Consider the following 21073-nt stretch of genomic DNA (forward strand, 5'->3'; position numbering starts at 1 on the left):
TCTGGTTTGAAACCTCTTTTATTTGTGCCTCAGAATCAGTCTGGTGCCCCTGGCATCAGGGAAGGGAAGAGGAAGAACAATTTCGCGTTGTTGCTCTTTTCTTGACCCACGTTTGTGCCCCTTTTGAGCCCCTGGCAGAGAGAAGCCAGCCAGAAGGCAGCCCAGGATAAGGGTGTGGGCCCTGCTCCGTGGGGCCTGTGCTTCTTTAGGTGGGTAGGGTAGAACAGGGAGAGCCGGGGTTAGCACCATTGGATAAAGGGTGTTAGTCAACCCCTGAATGGGGGCAGGAAGGGTGCACAACCACAGAGGGCTAGCAGCAGCTGGTAGGAAGGGGTGGGCGGTGATAGTGGTGCCAGGGCCCTCACCAACGCTTTTGTGTCGAGTCTAGTGCTTGCCCCCAAGCCAATATGCTGCCCCCATTCCCCAAGGCACCATGAGGGAACCAGGCCTTGCCCAAACTAGGGCCACCTTAGACACACTCCCTGATCACAAGAAAAACGTGCTGCGGGCATGGGATTCCAATTCCTGGCTGCCTAAAGAGAAGCGAGGACCACCCTGAGACACAGGACAGGTGTGGGAACTGGGGGAGCTGGGCACCCCGCTAAGTGCACTTGACGCTGAAATGCCGGGGTGGGGAGGGGCTGGGCCCTTGACGTGCTGGTTTGTCTGGGACAAAGCAGCGACACAGCACGCTGGGCGATCAGCTGCCTCCCAGGGATGAAGAGCTAAGATGCGAAGGCTTCAGGGACAGTGTCCTGGAGAGGGGTCAGTGAGCAAGAAGGAGGACCAGCCATAAGGAGCAAGGGACGGGGACAATGCTCCTCTCAAGGATTCGTTTCCTTTTCGATACCACCTGCCTCCGCCCTTGGACAGATCTGAGCCCAGAGAAGCGGATTAGGGATCACCGTACAACAAAGCAGGGAGACCAGCCATGCCTCTAGGGCTCTGGCCTGGAAAGTTACTCCGCTCCTGTATCAAACCCCTGGCATCTCAAGCCTGATGCGCTGCTACACCCCCAATGCGATGGCTCCAGACTCCAGCAGCCGCTCGGCAGGTGCGCAGACCCCGGTCCTGCGTAGAGTGGGCGAGGGTCCCAGCAGGAGGCGCTACTGTTCGGTCAACGAGAGCCGCAGGATCCGCTCCAACTCTTCCTCCTCCTGGCGCGCTCGCCGCCGCCTCTCCTCCTGCTCCTGAGCTGACAGCTCCATAGCCAGCCGCAGCTGCTCGTCGTAGCTCCGGAACATGTGGCTGCGGGAGCCGGGACCTGGGCTGGGCCGAGGGCTGGGCACCGGAGCCGGGGGCATGGGCTGGCGCTGCGGCGTGGGTGGGGCGCTCCTGGGGGCGGGGAGGATTTGTCGAGCGCTCCCCGCTCCCGGCACACCTGGGACACCTGCTCGTAAGCGGGGCAGGAGACATCGTGGAGGTCCCAGGGCTGGGCAGGCTTGCCACCCTCTAGGGGAAGCCATGAGTCTCGCTGGGCTGTCCTGGCCCCACCCAGTGGTGGCAGATCCCAGGTCCCGCCAACCTGTCTGTTGTTGAGGGTCTGAAGGTCCAGGGAGCTAGGTCCCTGATGTCTGCACATGCCTGGAGCACCGGCCACCCACCCTGTGCCAGGAAAGGGGATTGGCAAAAGCCATCTTGATAACAGGTTCTTGACACCAGGTGGAGCCCTGTTGAAGGCACTGAGGGTTTTCTGGGCCTAGTAGGGTTCCAGTGTCACTGTGCAGTGTGATGGCTTAGTGAGGGTATCTGTGCGTGTGGGTCTGGGGTAGGAGAGGGAACAGGCACCTCTAAGTTCTTTTTGGCCTCGTGGGCACTGACCTGTCCTGTCGGCGGCCTTCATAGGACATGGGGTGGGTGCCTGGTTTGCTGTTGGTTAGCGCCTCCCAGATAGTGACCTGAAGGGAAGAGCCTGTTAGCTGGGCTTGCCTGCACTCGCTGTGGTTTGGAGTGGCATCTCGAACACACCTGGTCATACTCACTGCCCGCCTCAAGCAGGCTCTGCTGGATGGCAAACTGCAGCAGGTCATCGTCCTCATCACGAGTCGAAGGCTCTCGCTGGCCGCCCAGCACGCTGTAGCCACGTGGGGCCTCAAACAGTGCAGGGGAGATCTCACAGGCGCGGCAGGAGGCTGGAGGCGTGGGCCAGGGGTCAGGTGTGGGTTGGGCTCACCCCGTGGTGTCAGGGTGGGGAAATGGAGCTGCGAGTGGGAAGGGTAGGACTCTGTGGGGAGTGGAGAGTCTCACTGGTAGAGCTGGAGCTGCTGACGCTCGAAGAGTCACTGCCAGGGGAGGGCGTCTCGCTGCTGGGGCTACCTCGCACGGAGGGCACTGGCTCATCGCAACCATTGAGGTTCCCGAAGGTGATGCGGGCGTTGAGGATGTGAAAAATCGGGATTTCTGAGGATAAGGAAGCTATTAGGCAACTGCCATCTAGCTCCTCATACCTTAGGCCCAGATTGCCTCTAAACCTCATCCTCTCCAAGTAGCTGAGGAGAAATGGGGCTACGGTATGGGGGTGGGGGTGGCTTACCAATCTTGACTGGGAAGCCAGGAGGCAGGCGCAACGTGATGAAGTCCCGGAGCTTGGCAAAAAGTGCATTGCTGACAGCCATGAGGTCAATGATGGGAGCCACCTGCTCACACAGGGACAAGGGATGCTCCTCACACAGCCACAGCTTGGCCTTGAACCTGGTCCCCCAGATCCCAAGGGGTAAGGGAAGCTGTAGGAAGCTGTGGCCTCCTAACACCTCTTGGACCCCCACCCTGCCCATCCCTCCTCAGAAAGAGCAGCGGGCCTCACTTCTGTGTCTTGGTGGTCAGTTCCATGGGACGGCCCATGTCCCGGTTTCCAAGCTCAAAGTTGGGGTTGAAGTATTCCTCTGCAGTGATGGCAGGGGGATTGGCTTGGCTCAGAGTCTGAGTGATCAGGGTCTGTACCACACAGGAGGGAGTCCTTAGTCCCTGAGTCTAAGTCAGTCCTTTCTCCACATAGGTCCTGGTAAGCAGGGACCACCCAAAACCCCCAAGCCATAGCCCTACTCTTCAAGACAATAGAATCCCTGGTACTCACCCCATTTTGGGGTCCCCCGTGCTGCTCAGCAATTCCCAGGAAAGACTGCAGAGGTGTCTTACAGCCTAGAAAGAATGTGGGGGTCTTAGGGGATACTGCAGCCCCAGTACATGGGTGCCTGGGGTAGGGGTGTATGTAGCTCTCTCACCCCACATTCTTAGCCACTTTCACCTAAAAATGAGGAGGACTCTTGAGAACAGGGCTCAGGACCACTGTGAGCTTGGAAAATGAAAGGTCACCTAAGCCAGGCATAGTGGATAGCACTTTAATGCCAGCATTCAGGAGGCAGGAAAGGGGATGGATGTCTGTGAGTTTGAGATCAGCCTGGGTACATGAAGAATTTGAGACCAGAGTTACATAGTGAGAATTTGAGACTTGTCTCAATCAATCAATCAATCAATCAATCAAAGCATTAAGGCTCAGAAGAGTCTTCCCAACATGCTGCTCTCTAGGTTGGTGACTGTGGACAGCAAAGCTCCCATCTTCTCTTCGGGAGCGTGTGTGAATGCTTCCCATTAGGAATTTCCATGTTAATGGCTTCATTTTGTTCTCCTATAGGTAAGAACTGCTTGTATCCACTTAAGACGGGCTAACCATGCCCAATGGATGTGTGTGAAATCAACAAGCACACAGACTCCATGGCAAGGCTCCCCGACGTTTCTACTCAGGTTTTGAGAGGATGACTAGATTAGCTTCTGAATGGTATGCATGACATTTCTCTCCCAAATGCAATACAGACATTAGTAATCAATCACTGAGCCCAAATGAGCCCCCGGATCTTCTCTGCAGTAGGTTACACAGCTATTTGAATTGAAATCTATTTGTCCAGCTGAGCCATCCTGATGCTGGGATGCCAGGGGATGCTGTTAGGGACACCTAGATGGGAGGTGTCCCTCCCACCCTACAGCATCTCTCCCCATTTGCCTCAAGCTCATTACCTTTGACCTTGCCTTTGTGTTGTTCCGACAGATGCTCCGTTCGTGTCCGGGTGATGAGCTCCACATTGGAGGCCCCGTATACCTGAGGACAGAGACAAAGAGGCTTTGGAGACTGCTCCAATGCCACACTCAAGGGGCAAACACTCCCACCACTAAACGTCTTAGAGGGACCTCTGCCCCAGTGTTTAGGGATGTTGGCAAGAAAACATGGTAAACTATTCATCCATTTACTTAGTCATTCAACAAACTGTTTAATGGTGCTTAGGGTTGAGTGCAGGGCCTCTGGTACACTACTACCCACTGCAGCCTCAGCCCAGGCTAGCAGATGTTTTGGAGCAGTTAGATGCCAGCCATTGAGGCCAGCATCAGGACTAAAAGGGCTGAACAACCCAACATGGTCCCTGCCCCTTCGAGTCATCTTCCAGTTAGAAAGACAAGAAGTTAGCTTAAAAAGTGAGATGCGTGCAATAGTGGAAACACCTGAGGCCGCTTCTCTGAGCATACTGACCAGAGAGGAGACACGAACAGAGCCTTAAAGTCTGTCAGCTCCACCATTCATCGTGTACTGGGCAAGTGCGGTTCCCCAGGGACAGTTTTTTAGAGGCCTGGCCTTGAGGTCAGGTGGCCCTGCTACCTACAACTGTGCACGTCGCCTGCAAGTGCTTCCGTGCCTCTCTCTGCTAGGTCCGTGAGCCACTCCAACCCTCACGGCCTCATCTGTAGGCCAGGATAACAGCTGACAACCCCGGCTTGGTGGAGTGCTTCAGGTTAAGCAGAGTACTATGGAGAGGGCTCAGTACACATCTGTAATGTGGGATGAGAGCAGCTGCCTGTGGTGAGGAGTAAATGGGGTTGGTATAGGCTCCCCTGCACCCAGACAGCATGTCGGAACAGAGCCCTGGATGTGAATACCCTAAGGACTCTGCAGATGGCCTCCTCCTGGGGGAACTTGGTCTCATGCCTTTCCTCCATGCTGCAGTGCCTCTGTATCCACAAGGCTGGGGGAAGTAGATTGAGAGCCCTCTGCTCAGCGTGCCTGAGCTCACCTTGGCCTCGTACCCGTTCACCATCTCTGTCTTCTCGCTGCGCCATCCCAGGATGCCAGTCTTATTCCTGGGGAGGTAGAGTGGTCCAGGTGAAAGAATGGCCCCTCAGGCTGGCTTCTGGCTAGCCAGGCTACACCGGCTCACCTCTCAAAGGAGATGTTCTTGGTGTCAAGCTGTGTGGTGACAACAGGTGCGGTGAGCCTGCTCAGCACCTGCTCCTCCGAGGGCTGGGAGGCAGCCAGCAGTAGCTCCCGATCCTGCCCGGCCAGCGCCAGAGTCTCCATGTATACCACACGGCGGTCATGGTCAATCTCCATGACCACAGCACTTGTGTCTGCCACCAGGGAAAGCACAGGGGTCAGGGTGGTCTGGGGCTGTGCGCTGTCTCCCACCCTGCCCAACTTACTGCCTGACTGACCTTGACCCCGGAAGACGAAGCTGCGGTTCCCTCTCTGCCAGGTCATATGGTCAAAGCCCAGAAGCGTGGTGTCTACCCTCAGGTTCTGCCCGCTCTTCCACACTTTGTAGGTGTCACTAGGGCAAATCTTGGATACCAGAGGCACTGGGTGGAAGTGAAGGTCAGAAAGGACTTCAGTTTCCTGGGCCAGCTCGGAGCACAGGAGTTGGAGCTGGTGGTACGGCCAGAAAAGATCTAGGGAACCCACAAGGGAGAGGCTCTTCCTTCGCCACCACCCCTAGTGGAGATTTGAGCAATCTGAGGCCGGGCAGAGGGACGGCTCACACATGCTGTCTCTAGTACTCACTGTGCATTCATTCCACCACTCAACCTCATCCAAGCTTTCAGCAAGCATTTACTGACCAATTCCAGTGCCAGGCACCGTCCCAGGCACTGGGCATACAACACTGAACAAGGTAAGGCCCCAGCCTGCTGGACTTCACCTTATGCCAATGACAGGCACTAAATAAGCAAACCATCACAGAGGAAGAGAAATCATAATGGAATTGTGATAGTATCTGGGGCAACCTGGAAAGACCTGACTGGAAGCCGGCACCAAGCTGAGGCTAGGCAAGAAGGAGCCCCAAGAAGAGCACGGGCCACACTCCAGGAGGGCACAGTGAAATCAGGTCCCTGGGTCAAGTTCAGCCCCTCTTACCCCAACTTGTGAACTCCCATTTCATCTCCACATAGAAGTCCTGGGCCTGGAGGAGGACAGAGAATGGGGCTAAGCTGGCACTAGATGCAGGGTGCAGAGCCACAGTGGGTAGGTGGAGAGTGGGCCTCACCTTTCGAAGCTTCTCCAAGAGCATGGGGATGCCCGCCAGCCGCTTCACCACCCGCTGGTAGTCCCGATACCGCAGCACTAGCTGCACCAGCTCAAGGTCCCTGGTGCTCACAGCCTCCTGCAGCACTGGGGGAGAGGAAGTGACATCACAGGGTAAGACCCTTCAGCCCACTTTGGGTGAGTGGCTGACACTGGGTGTGGGGCTAAGGTAAACAAGGGTGCCCACCTGTCCAACCACTGCGATTCTCCCTGCCCACATCTGCGCCATGTGCCAAGAGCACCCGGGCACATTCCAGGTGCCCCAGTGTGGTGGCCAGGTGCAGAGGAGTCCGGCCACGGGGATCCAGCTGTTCAATGTCCACCTGTGGAGGAAGTTGAGATGGAGCCCTGGTTACTTTGGAGGAGCCTGACGTGGACCTAAGCTGGCCACAGCTCTCTGGCTATGTCACTTGGTCCAGCTCACAAGGCCATGAGAGAGCCCAGCATGATGCTCTGTGAATGGAGACAAGGAAGAAAGGACATTGGGAGGGAGAGCCTGGACTTTCCTTCCCATCCACTTGGCCCCCAGTTAGAGTTAGTTATCTACCTGGTATCGTGGGCCTGCCGTGGAAGGAAGGGCAGAGATTGAATGTGGTTCATCCAAAGATGCTGTGAGCCAAGGAGGATGCCTGTGGCCAAAACTTTCTAGTGGTTTCAGACCACACGTCAAGAAGCACCACCAATTTACAGTGCTGGCATGACCTCTGAGTATCAGTTGGCAAACAGCTAGGACAATACCTACACAGCAGGTAGTACACACACCCATGATCCCAGCACTGGGAAGGCTGAAGCAAAAAGGTCATGAGTTCAAGGCTAGCCTGCACTACATAGTGAGCGACACCTCCCCCTCTTTCAACACTGGCAGTGTTCAAAGTACGACTTCAGAGCCCTGTGTGATGCCTTCGGGCTCATGCATCAACACTTTGCATAAATCCTGTGATTTCAGGGATGATGTCCCACTACACACAACTGCACTGTGTTGTAAAAAGCATATGTGTTAAACATAAATATTTAAATATATCTCAAGAGTCTGAACTTCTGGCTAAGTTCAGTGAGCTGACCACATGCTTGCTAATGCCTTCCCAAACGTTATGAAATGGCTTCTCTCCCAACCAGGATGATGTCACAAAAACTATACTGCACATGGACAGGGTCACCGTCACTCAAAATACATGAAGTAATTGGTTTTTAGACAATTGACAACAGGTGTCTCTGACTGGGACCCCTGACCCAGTGGCTTCCCAGGACTTCTACCTGAAGGGACATCCTAGGTTGCTACTCAGAGAGGGGGGCTCGTCAGCAGACTTTGTGCAAACAGACAGGAATCTGTAGAAGGTGAGGCAGTAGGATGTGAAGTCGTGGAAAAGCACGGGCTTTGAGGAAGTTGGGAGGAAGGGTGAGGGAGGGGAAGAGAAAGCAAGGGGACAGGAAGGAGGAGAGTAAAACTACAAGGTTAAACAAAACAGAAGAGGACAAAGCTCGCTGAGGTCTATTCACAGTCACATCCGCTAAGAGGAGTCTGCTGATCTCCAGACCTTCAGAGTAGGGATAAACTCTCTTAGAGAATAGGCTAACCTGGGGTCACTCAAACAGATTAGGAGTTAGCATCCAAAGGGTCACACTGGTTTGCAATGAATTTGTTAAAAGGAGGCCTAGTATTCTTCAAAGCAGTGGTTCTCACTCAACCAGGAGGTTGAGACTCTTTTGGGGGGTCACATATCAGACATCCTGCATATCAGATATTTACACTATGACTCATAACAGTAGCAAAAGTACAGTTATGAAATAGCAACAAAATAATTTTATGGTTGGAGTCCCACAACACAAGGAACTGTACTAAAGGTTGCAGCATTAGGAAGGTTGGGAACCGCTACTTTTTTTTTTTTTTTTTTTTTTTTTTTGGTTCTTTTTTTCGGAGCTGGGGACCGAACCCAGGGCCTTGCGCTTCCTAGGTAAGTGCTCTACCACTGAGCTAAATCCCCAGCCCCATGAACCGCTACTTTTTAAAGGAAGACAAAATGTAGGTATTTAATACATATCTGCACATCCGACATCCAGTCAAGACTTGCTAGATTGGGTATGATGCAGGATCTGGTGACTCAGACCTGTCATCCCAATAGGCAGGAGGCAAAGGTGACAGTTCAAATAGCTTGGACTATGTAAGGAGACTGTCTCCAAAGCCAACCACACAAGTCTTACTTCCTGCAGAACACCTCTCTTTCTCTTTCTCTTTCTCTCTCTTTTTTTTTTTTTTTTTTTTTTTTGGTTCTTTTTTTTCGGAGCTGGGGACCAAACCCAGGGCCTTGCGCTTCCTAGGTAAGTGCTCTACCACTGAGCTAAATCCCCAGCCCCTCTCTTTCTCTTAACCCTCAGATTTAAACTTATATTAAATGCCTTTATTAGATCCCAACTCGAAGTTATTAAAAAAACAGCCTCCCTTCAAAAATCACTACACATATCATGGAAAATATGTCTGTAACCCAGAGGAAAGAGCGTTCAGCACACACTCAGAAATTAAAGACAGTGGTGCAGTGGTCAGGTTTGAGATTTTTGGAGTTTCCTTTCATTGTTTTCTGAGTGAGCTCAAGATATGAAGCCCAACCTGGCACTGACGCTGCTCTCCCCTCCCCTCCCCTCCTCAGCTGGTTGTTGTTATTGTAGTAGGGAGGAGGTGAGACAGGGTCTTAGCTGGCCTTGAACCAGGATGTAGCTGAGGCTGGTCTTGGATCCTGGGCCTCTCACCTCAGCCTCCCAAGTGCTAGGATCATAGGCATGTGCTACCACACCCAGCTTGACATCTGTAGACCTATGTCAAGGACCTGTGGGTGACATCGCCATAAATTACCATGATGGCTCCAGAACACAATGACTAATGTCTTTATAGAACACACAGAAATAGAGACAAAGACTGTGCGACCATGAGGCAATGGGTGCCTGGTGCTACCCGAAGTTGGAACAGGCAGGGACGAGGTCTTCTCTAGAGACACGGGAGGATGATGCCTCTTACTGACTTTTTGTCTTGGGGTTTTGTTTTTTGTTTTTCAAGACAGGGTTTTACTATATAACCCTGGCTATCCTGGAACTTGCTCTGTAGACCAGGCTAGCCTTGAATGCCCAGAGCTCCACCTGCCTCTGTCTCCCAAGTGCTGGGATTAAAGGCATACACCCTACACTAAACTGCAAGCTTTTGTTTTTTGGGGGGACAATTTGTTGTGGAAATGACTGCCATGAAAAACCTACAGAAGCAAGAAACACAGTGCCACCATAATCAGCTGATGCCCGGCCCCTCACCCTCAGTCAGATGCAGGGAAGGGGCTAACAGGAAACCCTTAACAGCACTAACAGAAGACCTGGCTCAGTGGAGCAGACAGAAAGCGCCTCTCTCTTGCTTCTCAGTGGAAGGCACACAAACCCAAGGGTAGCAATGAAAGCCTACAGTTCCAGGGTGGAGGAAACCCCAGGTAAAACTCCGTATCCAATGAAAATACTCTTCCAAAACAGAGGGGAAATGGAGACTGGTGAGCCGCAGCTAAGAGAACGGACTGCCAGAAGATGTGTGGAAAATGATCAGGTGGGGAGAAAATGATACCAGATGGAGACGTGAATCTACACAAAGGAGTGGAGAACGCCAAAAATGTTACATTTGCAAGTATAAGAATGTCAGTAAAATATTTAAAACCCACAAGAATAAAGAGATTGTCAGCAGATGAAATCTCAACACCTCTTCAGAAGATGGGCGGTGGCCAAGGATCACTTCTGACTTCACTGTAACAGAGGAAGCCAGCATCCACAGTCAGGGGAGGGAGCCCGGAGCAGCAGTCAGGTCACCCCAAGATCATCAGCATGAAGGGTGCTGTACTTGGAGACACTGACCACAGCAAAGGACGAGGTTATGGGGCACAACTCTGGCGCCCCTTCCATGGGATCCAGAGCTACCAGCTGCCAGAATGCAGTTGTGTCTCCCCTCCCCCACCCCTCCACTCAGGAAAGGAAGAGTTCTTCTTGGAGGAAGTGAGGGCCCCAGTGACCTCTGAATAGAGATGTTTGGGGTTCCCATGATGGGTTCCCAGTTGTCTTATGTGTCAGTGAGCTCCAGGCCCCATTCTCACAAGTATCCTGGCAGCCACATGGGACTAGACACTGGAGACAAAGTGTCCACTGTAAAACCAACCCAAACAGACACTGGGACACTATGCACCGGGAGACTATCTCTGCAGGCAGTGAAAGGAACTTGGTGGGGGCAGCAATGCTCCCTCAGGAAACCCTCAGGAAAAGATGGGGAAATTACTGAGTTCTCAGACTGAGCCCCTGGCCGCCTGTGACCTGGGTCTTTGCTCACTTCGGAAGCATCTCCTGCACCTTCCCTGGTTGCTTCCTTCCTGCACAGCTGCCCCTGGATCCTCTCACAGTGGATAGCGCCTCACTTCACTGCATTTTCAGGTTAAAATGAATGGCACAGGCTTGCGGCAAGATGGCTCTGCAGGTAAATGCCATCAACGCCAATCACCCAAGGTTGATCTCAGGGACCTACATACCGAAGGCAGAGAACTGACTTCCAAAACTGTCCTCTGACCCCAAACATGTACAGTAGTATATTATGCCCTACTCCACAGAGAGAGAGAGATTAAACTTTTAAAAATTAAAACCTGTGCCTCCCTTCTACCCCACCCCCCTTTATTCTAGTAAGGCTCTGGGCATGAAAAATACATGCTTACCCTGAGCTATATCCCACCTCTAGAACCTTCCTTTCGTTAACATTTATGTTCTCTCTTTCCTTCCTTTCCTTCACCCTCCTTCTTTAACCCGTTAGCGTGACCTGTAGGCTCAACCCTCACACAGACCTGGATTTCCCTGAGTTCCCATCACTTAGGCCACCAAGCTGCTCCCAGCCACCTGTCTTTCACCTCAGTCTCCCCCTTACTGCTCACATCGCCTCTCTCATGCCTCCACAGGACCAAGCTAAATTGAACTCCAGGAAAGCAGAGAGGCTACTCAGTGAGATGGCTCAGTGGTTAGGAACACAAGTTGCTTCTGTAGAGGAGTCACACTGGGTTCCCGGCACCCGATGGCATCTCAGAATAACCAGTAACTCCAGTTCCAGTGGCTCTGATGCTCCTCTGACCTCTGAGGATGCCAGACACATATGTGATATACATACACACAAACACTCATGTACATAAAATAAGAGAATAAATGGAATGGAATGAACTCAGGGCTTGATACGCTTTAGCACAAATGTCTCCAGTGGGTTTTTATGTGTTAGTGTAGAACCCTAGTCTTGGACTTCCTCTGAAATTCATTTACCTCACCCACCCTCTCATCCTCCCACTCTCCCACCCTGCTTGTTATCTTAGAAACAATCCCTTGGATACCCTGATATTATGACTTGTCCCCCAAAGGTTTATGTGCTGGAAGCCCCATCCTTCCTCATATAGCAGATCTCTGGTAGCTGGGGCCCATCGGGAGGTGATTCAGGTGTGGGCACCACCCTGGGAAGGGCAGGCTCACAGAGGACTGGTCTCAGGGGACTGAATCAGGTCTCACAAGGATTGGTCATTACAACATGAGCTCAGTTTCCTGGCTCTTTACCCTATCCCAGCCCTGTGTTCCTACTGTATGCCCTGATTTATTCACTACACTGTGACACAGTCAGCTGGTCGGGACCAGATGCTGCCTCTGTGCTCCTCAAACTCTCCCCTTTGACCTTTCCAGCTCCCAGGATTATGAGCTACTGTGACCTACAACAACTCCTTTTTCGGGGCTGGGGATTTAGCTCAGTGGTAGAGCGCTTACCTAGGAAGCGCAAGGCCCTGGGTTCGGTCCCCAGCTCCGAAAAAAAGAACCAAAAAAACAAAACAAAACAAAAAAAAAAAAAACAACTCCTTTTTCTTGCAGTCTTCAGTTATACTAAAGGGTTTTGGTTTTGTTTGGGGGTGTTTGGTTGTGGTTTTGGTTTTGGTTTTGGTGATATGGGGGAGCAAACCCAGGGTATGTCTTACTGTCTGCTAGACAAGTGCTGTACCACAGGGTCACATCCCTAAGCCATCAGGGATTCTGACATAGCAACACAAACAAATGGAGTGTCTATAGAACCTTTTTCTCTCATTCTGGTTGCCACCAAATGTCACATCCTTAGATTGGTCTGCCTTGACAACCAACCTGAGGGGACAGTTGCTGCTTATCTCTCTGATGCTCCTTATCCTGTTTCAGTCTCTGCGGCACCCCAGATTTGTTTACTCTTGGTGCCCCTCACCCCAGCTCTGCACTCTGACAGGCCTATTCTGCCTATTTTGCTCATCAATGGCTTCCCAGGCGGGGACAGCATCTGGCATGTGACCAGTGGTTAGTGCACACTTGTTAAATAATTGTCCAGATGGCTACACTGAGGGTCAGGAGAAAGTAATAGCAATTTAAAAAAAAAGCATGGAAGTGATAAACCAAGGGATATACTTCTGGAAGTATTTATAATTATAGAGGTGAGCCCAGTGAGTCTATGAGGGAGAATGGAAGAGGGGAAGCGGTCCCAGGAGAAACCGAGGAGCTGGGTCAACAGCTCAGCGCATGCTGCTCTGGAGGCAGCGAGTGCAGCCTGAGCAGCTCACAGACCCTGCCCCTCCACCCCAGAGGGTCTCACACCTTGTTCCCGCCTCCTCAGACACCTGAACTCATGGCACATACCCACATGCAGACACACAATTTTAAAATATTTTTAACTTAAAAAACAACTCTTATAAACAACTAAATACTTTAAACCATGGAAATGAATTCACTTGTCAAAAATAAGGCATCTGGGTGCATGAGAGACAGCCCAGTGGTTAATAGTGTGGCTGTTCTACCATGAAGACCAAAACCCATGTCAGGTAGCACACGAGTGCCTGAAACTCCAGCTCCGAGATCTGATGTGTCTCCTGCCTTCCCAGAGCTTATCCTCACAGAATAGCAGACACACACAAAGAAAAATAAATCTCTTTTTTAAAGAAGACTATTTCAAGGTCAGGCGTGCTGACACTGGCACACACACACAGGCATAAACGTACATTAAAACACGGTTTCAGGGGTTGGGGATTTAGCTCAGTGGTAGAGCGCTTGCCTCGGAAGCGCAAGGCCCTGGGTTCGGTCCCCAGCTCCGGAAAAAAAAAAAAAAGAAAAGAAAAAAAAAAAAAAAAACACGGTTTCAAAACACAAATGAGCTCAGGACTTGATATCTCTGTTGTGGCATGAACTTACATGTGTGTGCACGCACACACACACACACACACACACACACACGAGTATAATACAATTTTTTCTTTTTTCTTTTTGGTTTTCAAGACTAGGTTTCTCTGTGTAGTCCTGGCTGTCCTAGAACTCACACTACCACTGCCCAACTAAAATTTTCTTTTTTTTTAAAATATGTATTTATTTATTTCATGTATATGAATACACTCAAATCCCATTACAGATGCTTGTGAGTCACCATGTGGTTGCTGGGAATTGAACTCAGGACCTCTGGAAGAGCAGTCAGTGCTCTTAACCGCTGAGCCATCACTCCAGCCCCTAAAATTTTCTTTTCCTTTGTTTTTTTTTTTTTTTTTTTTTTTTTTTTTTTTTTTTTTTACTTTTTTATGTGTCTGGTCTGGATGTTTTTCCTACCTGTACCCTGGGTACTATGTGTACACTTGGTGCCTGTGAAGATGGCCAGAAAAGGGCACTGGGTCCCTGGAACTGCTTATAAATGGTTGTGAGTTACCCTGTGGGGTTCCGGGAGTGAGGTTGTGTTTGTTTGTTTGTTTGTTTGTTTGTTTGTTTTGGGTTTTTTATACCTGAACCCAAGTTTTTTGCAAGAGCAGCAAGTCCTCTTAAGCACTGAGCCATCTCTCCAACTAGTAATTTTTTTTTTTCAAAAAGGTGAATAAAGTTTTTAAATAATCCAGCAGGTACTTCCCCCGGGGTTGCAGGTGAGCTACTGGGCATCCCCCACCCTTCCCTAGATGCCCCTGCTAGGGTAGCTAACAAGGCCCCAGAGAACTAGCAGGCACTCTGCCTGGCCCCAGGGCCCCTGTGGGCCTCAGCTTTCAGCTCTGCAGACTAGACCTCCTGCAAGGTGGATGCCTTTTCCACCCCAACTCCTCAGATCGTTCTCAACATCTGCCTGTAGGCAACACTGATTCCAGGGCCCATGTGGACCCCGATGCACCCACCCAGACCCTAAAGCAGCTCCCCTACTCCTATCCAGAGCAGGGCCCACAGCACAAGCAGCACTTTGCCTTGGGCCCAGGTGGGAGAATTCATTAATTTCTTCTGCAAAAGCTCACAGCTGTTTGTTTAATTGCTGCAATGAAAAGGTTTCCATGAAACCCAACACCCGCCCTTCCCACAGAGAGAGTAGAGCCTCCTGGACCCAGCAGGCTCAGAGGGAATCAAAGCAGAAGTCTTTAGGTTTAAGGGCTGGGGCTCCCTGGGCAGAAGCTTCCCTGCCTCCACCCATGAGCAGCACCCCGGTGCACACGCACAGTGGCATGCACAGGTTCCAGAGGAAAGCATGCTCATCCTACCTACACCCCTGAGCCTGTGCACCCTTCACTGCACCAGCACAGGTGTGCCTAGCTGCTCTCTAGCCCCACATGAGTTCACTTGTGTGCTGTGTGTTTGGTGATGGTATACTCAGTCTAAACACCCACACGCACTAGCGGGGTGCTTTTCAAACTCTTTCAGCGTGGACAGAAACTGTTCGTCAAGTAAAGCCTTAAAAACACTTGCCAAATATACAGTAAGTCTGGGCACTGAGAAGAGCGGGAGGGAGCTCAAAGAGCCTTGGCCACTTGGCCTCTTCTCTCTCCCCTGACGCCCACCCACCACTCCTGCCCAGCCCTAGGAAGAATGGCTGGAGTCTGATTTAGTCACTGCTTCTGAGAGCTGCCACCTAACATGGGGCATAGGGACAGACATGCCTGAGCTTTCTCAAGGGTGACTAGGGTGGAGGGTATTTCCGCAGAGTGCATGGATTACAAGGAAGACTGTGGCCAAGGGGGTGCAGGGGGAATTCTGGCTCTCCACCCTTCCATCCATGACCCTTCCTTCCATCCCAGAACTCAATGATTTGGATGTTTGTTTGTTTTTAAGATTTGTGGCTCTCTCTCCTGACCTTCCTAGCTAAGTGTGGTGTTAGCCCACACCCAGGACTACCTACTGTAGTGAGGGCAGGTGCTAGGTGTTCCCCAAGATTCCCGTCATAACTGGCACTTTTTAAAATTCATGCCCAGGGTGTTTTGTCTGCGTGTTCTCCGTGTGAGGGTGTTGGATCCCTTGGAACTTGAGTTACAAACAGTTGTGAGCTGCCATATAGGTGCTGGGAATTGAACCCAGGTCCTCTGGAAAAGCAGCCAGTGCTCTTAGCTACTGAGCCATCTCCCTAGCCCCCATAACTGGTACTTATAGTAGGGCCCCACAACCCCATCTCACTGAGCTCTAAGTGGGAAAGAAGAATGGAGAAAGCCAGAAGAAAGGACACAACAGAGGCAGCCCCAGAAAACAAACGAACAGAACACCCAGTGGTTCCCAAAGCCATAGTAGGAACCCCCTTCAGAAACCTTGCTGTGAGAACAAACCTCTTCCCATGGCCGAGGGAACTCATGACCCCAGAGCCTGGGCCATGCCAGGCTAAGGAGAAGTGACACAAACTGCTTCTAACCACCAGCTCTCCTGTCTGGCAGGGCGCCAGGTTCCGGCTAGGTTCCTTCCTTGTCCAGCACCTGCTCACCACTCCCAGAAGAGCCCCCAGTAGCTGAGCCACTCTGAAAGCTCTCTGTCCAGCCCTATTCAGTCAGCAGGATTGCCAGGTCTGCCCACGGGAGGCCTCTGCAGGCCTTTGTTGGAGCAAAGCAAATGCAGCTGTGCCAAGCGAGGACCAAGAAGACCCGGCTGGCAAGTGCTTAAGGGAAGCCTGGTGGGCTTCTACAGTGGCTTGTGCCAAGAGCTCTTGAGGTCAGCACCATCTGGGATGCTAAGAGTCTACAGGAGTATTATAGTGACCTCAGGTGACTCACCCAGGTCTGTCCCCTGAGAGGATATCATAAGGCCCCACAGATGAGACAGTGCACATTTGAATACAAGTGTCACTCTGTGTCAGCCCTGGGGTTAAGGGATAGTCAGGGACTCCCCCATCAAGGCTGACCAGCATGCTGCTTCCTGGTATTCTGGAGAGAAGGAGAACACCTTGCCTGGACTCCCCGTGGATGAACAAGAGTTAATGTCACTGGTGCCCTATATTCTCCTGGCTTGGATCAAGAGCAGGCAGGCTGGTGTCCATTTCAATATGACATTAACTCACTAGGGCCGGAATACAGTGACGTGGTACCTAGCTACTATGGCAGCTGGAGCTTGAGAGGGACGTCTGAACAGCCCTGGCCACCATGACCTGCAGCAGCTCCCCAGCCCAACCTCTCCAGCAAGATGGCTGACAGACTTGAGGTCTGTCAGCAGAGACCTGGATGAAAAAGCCCTTTGCTGATATATTCCACTCCTCTCTAGTTTTAGGAAAAGGACCACCCACATCCTTTGGAGAAGGGAGCAGAGCTGAGACATTCTGAGGATTCAGTTCCTAGCCTTCTAACAATCCCTAGATCTTTAGGGACTTCCTCAGGCAAGGAAAGTGAAGAGCCCAGAGGAAAGGCTGGATCTTTATGTCCACATACTTTATGTTCCACACACTGTAATCCCAGAACCAAATCTCCGCCGGGGCAGGCTTTGCTACCTTGTATTTGTTTTCCCAGGCTCTCTGACCTCCTTTACAAAGCCTTTATGACAGCTAAACTAACTTGGGGAGACCTTGTGAGAGCAGAGGCAGAAAGGAAGCAACCCCTAGACCAGCCCAGAGGCATGCAGGCCCGGGTTATTTTATTATTAAACGGGATGCAGTGCAGAGCTGAATGCTGCATTGGTCTGGAGGTTTGGAGTGAATGTCAGATGGCCCAACCCTCTCTGCTTCACGGCCTAATGTCCAGCCTTAACCCCTTCCCTTGGGAATTGGATAGGTCTTCATACTGAACTTCCATGATGGAGGAAGTGAAGACCCTAATCAAGCCTGCAAACATGAATCTTTAAGCAACCCAGGGTGGCCTGAGCCCAGCTCTCCCCATTGCATGCCCTGCAGGAGTAGGGGGTGATGTTGGCACCATGACTGCTTTGCCAGCTGCCAGGATGGCAAGAGCAGAATTGAGGACTATTAGTGACTTCCGCCCACCTTTGTCCTGAAGAACGGCCAAGAAACCATTCCTGGGCTTCCTGCTTGGTTTAGTTTTCAGATACAGGGTCTCACTACGTAGCTGTGGCTGCTCTAGAACACGAAGTACGCCAGCCGACCTTACACTTGGGACAATCCTCCTGCCTCTGCCTCCCCAGTGCTGAGACTACAGGCACGCACTACCACTTCTGGCTCCCAGACTTCTTTGAACTGACTGCCCAACCCAAAGCCGTCTGACCCACAGGTTTTTCTGATTGGTAGAAAGCAGGGAAACCCTGTTCTGTGTGGGACCTCAAGTCCTTCCTGCCTCTCCCCCCCACCCCCCAACTTCCTCCACGGTGAGAAGGTAGGCCCTAGCACCAAAAGGCAGGCGAGCGCCTTTCAGCACCTGGACAAGGCCCTTCGGAGCTTCCCAGTAGGGTCTTTCTTCATTCCTGGCTCTGGAGCCAGGGCTGAGATCTGAAGCACCCATGGGTTCTGTCCACTCCAAACAAACAAGAGACCTGGTTCACCAGGAAGTGAAAGGGTACTGGGTGGGGCTGGAATGCCTGAGGGTGCCACAGCTTGTTCCCGATCTTGAGTGGGCCCCCTCCTCACGCAGGCCTTTCCGCATCTCTACATTCACGCGGGGATGTCGCGCCTAGATCAAGTGGGGTGGACTCTACCACCACATGGAACACAGAGAGAACCGACAACCCCTCCCTGTAGTCCCTTCAAGCCCCAACAGAGAAGAACACAGGGTCCCTCTACACCAGTCTCAGAGAGCCCGGAACACGTGTGGGCCACGGGTCCTGGAACCAGAGAAGCAGGCGTGGGCCGCTGCCATCACCCTCTTCAGGTCAACAAGCACAAAAGCCGCGGCTGCAAACAAAGAAGCGCTGCAAACTAGCTGGGGAGGCGGGACAGGCGGCGCCGCGCCCCCTCCCCACGCCGCGCGGGCGTGCGGTGCCATGGTCCCCGACGGCGCTCCTACCTGGCCGGCGCGGACCTCCTTCTCCAGCTCCCGGTGGCGGTTGTGCCACACGAGGTAGTGCAGTGGGTACTTGCCCTCGGGCCCCTTCCTGGCGGAGGCGTTGGCGGGGATCATCGCCCGCTCCTCATGCCGGGGCCGCGGCGCCCGGCCCGCGGGGAGGGACGGCGCGGGAGCCGGGGCCCGGGGCCGCGGGGCGGACGGCCGGTACTGTCTGCTCGCGGGGCTGCGGCTCGGGCATGTGCGAGCGGCGGCGGCGGGCGGGGGCGGCGCGCCCGGCGTGGTGCGGGCGGCGGGCGTCCTCGGGAGGCGGCGGCGGGAGGCGCGGAGCAGCCCCCACCCGCCCTGGGAGGGAGCGGGCACTCGGCGGCACGCGGCCTCGCGCCTCCCCTCCCACACCCCCGCACACAAAGATGCCGCTCGGCGGAGGGAGCAGGGACCCGCAGCTGGAGCGGGGGCGCACGGGGCGCCGGCCCCGGGGACGCCGTCGCCGCCGCAGGGACGCGCGCCCGCACCCTCCGGCTCCCCTAAGCCGCATAGCCCGGCCCTCAGCACGAGCGGCCGGCGAGGGACCAGCGGCTGCGGGGAGGAGAGGAGGGGACCCGGGTGCGCGGAGCTGGGCTAGTTACAGCTCAGCCCCGCAGCATCATGGGGTTTGTAGTCCGCCTGGTAGAACCGAGCGTTTCCGATGACCAGAGATGGTCTGGAACTGATTTCCTTGGGGGGTGGGCAGAGAGTCAGACCCGGCCGAAATGGAGGCCTTACTTGGATGCCAGGTGGGTTGGGGCACGTCTTGGCATTTTGCCTTTTGCAAGGAAATGGGGAAGGCTTTGAGGTCTGGCCTGAAGGATTGGGACGGGGGACTGTGGCCTGCAGAAGTAAGCTTGGGTCCCAGGGAGGGTAAGGAGGCGTCTGGATTCCTAGAGGTAATGAACTAAAGAGTGACCCCTTAGAGAGATGCAGGGCATCAGTAAGTACCAAGAGTCATTGAAGCAGCCAGGAATCTGACACTCGAAATATTTTTCAATTCTTTGCTCTCTCACCTTCCACACATCACGTTGGAAAAGAGAATGTCTAATGAGACGAAGAAGACGTCTTTCCCCTCAGTTGCTCAGGAAGAACCAGGATGAGGTTGAGCAAAGACAGCAGCAGGTGGCAATTCCCCACCTCCATCCCATGTGGGTCCCTGCCTAAGGGAAATGACTGGCTCCAGATTGCCTCCTTCCTGAATGATGACAGCAGACAAGCGCTTCCACAAGGATCCCTTGCAGAGAGTGTGGAAAAGTCAAGTTGGCCTCTGTGGTGGCCTGCAAATGTTAAAAGGACCAAGATGCCTTGGGAGAGAAAATGTCAAGAGAGCTGTGTTTAAATACCGTAAGAATTGCTTGATCTTAAGCAAATTGCTTATACTTCTGAGTTTCTCGGTCCACTCGCCTCTAAAATGGGACGGATACAACCTCCTGGGATGAGCTAAGAGTGTGAACTGCCTAAAGACAGCGCCTCTCTCCTTCACCCAGGCTGAGACAGGTAGTAGGAACGAACATGTTGCTTTCCTTGAGCCACCTCAAGGCAGAAATAAGGAATTCCTTGCCAGCCCGACTTAGAACAACAATCTAGAGAGTGTTTGCGTGGGAGGTGACAGCAAAAGCTTGCAAACTCCTTGTGCCGGTCTCGGGTTTCTTTGTGTGGTCTTCTCCCCGTCTTCCTGCACACCCAGTGGTGCCAGGCCGGGAGGACTGAGGGAGGAATAGACTGCCTCGCCCCTTTCTGCAGCCTGGGAGGAGCCGGTTGGCGTCTCTGCAGCCCAGGGCCGCAACCCACCTCCACCGCCAGGGGTCAGCAGAGTGTCGTGATTGCAGCCCGAGTTGAGGAGGGGGCTAGATTTAAGGAGGGACAACTAGGAGAGGTCGCAAGAATGTTTGCACAATTTCGCATTAAATCGTTTTCAGAACCTAGTGTGTGATTCCACTTGAGCTGTTCTGTTTCCTGAGATGGTGAAATCTTCTTCGAGGAACCCAGAAACCCTTCTACCCCCATATTCAAGCACTAAAGCTTGGCTGTGGTGAGATTGGGGGTTCTGCAACAAAGTTTGGACAGTGTGTCAGAGTCATGGCCCCGCCCAGGCAGTTCCTGAGCCAATAGGGAGATAGGGCAGCCGGGGTCGGGGGACGTGAATCATTCTTCCCCTGCACACCCTGTATTCCAAGAAAGGAGAGAGGCCAGCACACATTTGGAGGAACTATTCTTTGGGCAGCTAGGTTGCCCTTTTGCCAGATGGCGTGCTACCGACGCTAAACCCAGGTCGTTTTCCTTTTGGTCTGAACGCCCTGGCTGCCACGTGCTCGAGACGCGCCCACACAGCGAAGAAACAAAGGCAGCCAAGCGACCGGGCTGCCAGCAGCTGCCTCGACATTTAATAAATGAAATTCCATAGCTGGGGGTCGATCCGGGGTGAACGGGCGGCCACTGCTCCTGGGCTGCGCGCCCAGTTTTAGCTGCCAGACTGCTTCCCACCTTTAATGCTGGGGCCACCAAGCCTACA

The 21073-nt window shown here is 52.9% G+C and overlaps 1 protein-coding gene and 1 long non-coding RNA gene across 6 annotated transcripts; one reads left to right on the forward strand and one right to left on the reverse strand.

Annotated features, from left to right (window-relative positions):
• Window positions 1-2: 2 nt before the first annotated feature.
• On the reverse strand, window positions 3-18668 carry Ankrd13b (ankyrin repeat domain 13B). 5 transcript variants are annotated; one of them, XM_008768138.4, is made up of 16 exons: window positions 18535-18668; window positions 6528-6663; window positions 6303-6427; window positions 6173-6218; window positions 5476-5619; window positions 5202-5391; window positions 5058-5124; window positions 4012-4093; window positions 3074-3138; window positions 2804-2934; window positions 2534-2691; window positions 2248-2400; window positions 1969-2132; window positions 1822-1898; window positions 1526-1605; window positions 1230-1335 (listed from the first exon to the last, which is right to left on the reverse strand). In XM_008768138.4, the coding sequence occupies exons 1-15, from the start codon at window positions 18646-18648 to the stop codon at window positions 1560-1562; spliced, it is 1698 nt and encodes a 565-aa protein (XP_008766360.1). In that variant the 5' UTR covers window positions 18649-18668; the 3' UTR covers window positions 1230-1335; window positions 1526-1559. The 5 variants fall into 5 exon arrangements, with proteins under 5 accessions (XP_008766356.1, XP_008766357.1, XP_008766359.1 ...); XM_017597656.3 differs by having other exon boundaries at window positions 1316-1390; XM_008768134.4 differs by lacking the exon at window positions 1526-1605 and having other exon boundaries at window positions 3-1335.
• On the forward strand, window positions 13889-20486 carry LOC120095265 (uncharacterized). Its single transcript, XR_005490668.2, has 2 exons — window positions 13889-18588; window positions 19599-20486. It is a non-coding gene; the product is annotated as an uncharacterized LOC120095265 (long non-coding RNA).
• Window positions 20487-21073: the final 587 nt, after the last annotated feature.

This window comes from Rattus norvegicus, chromosome 10 (assembly GCF_036323735.1).
Source record: "Rattus norvegicus strain BN/NHsdMcwi chromosome 10, GRCr8, whole genome shotgun sequence".
Taxonomy (NCBI): domain Eukaryota; kingdom Metazoa; phylum Chordata; class Mammalia; order Rodentia; family Muridae; genus Rattus; species Rattus norvegicus.

What these genes read in the sequence shown, in the direction of transcription:
- Ankrd13b (XM_008768135.4), bottom strand. Translation starts at nt 18,648, where the DNA reads ATGATCCCCGCCAACGCCTCCGCCAGGAAGGGGCCCGAGGGCAAGTAC. An exon ending in AAGAACATCTCCTTTGAGAG is followed by an intron (nt 5,125 to 5,201) that starts GTGAGCCGGTGT and finishes CTACCTCCCCAG; the next exon opens with GAATAAGACTGGCATCCTGG. An exon ending in CGGGCAGTGAGTATGACCAG is followed by an intron (nt 1,899 to 1,968) that starts GTGTGTTCGAGA and finishes TCTTCCCTTCAG; the next exon opens with GTCACTATCTGGGAGGCGCT.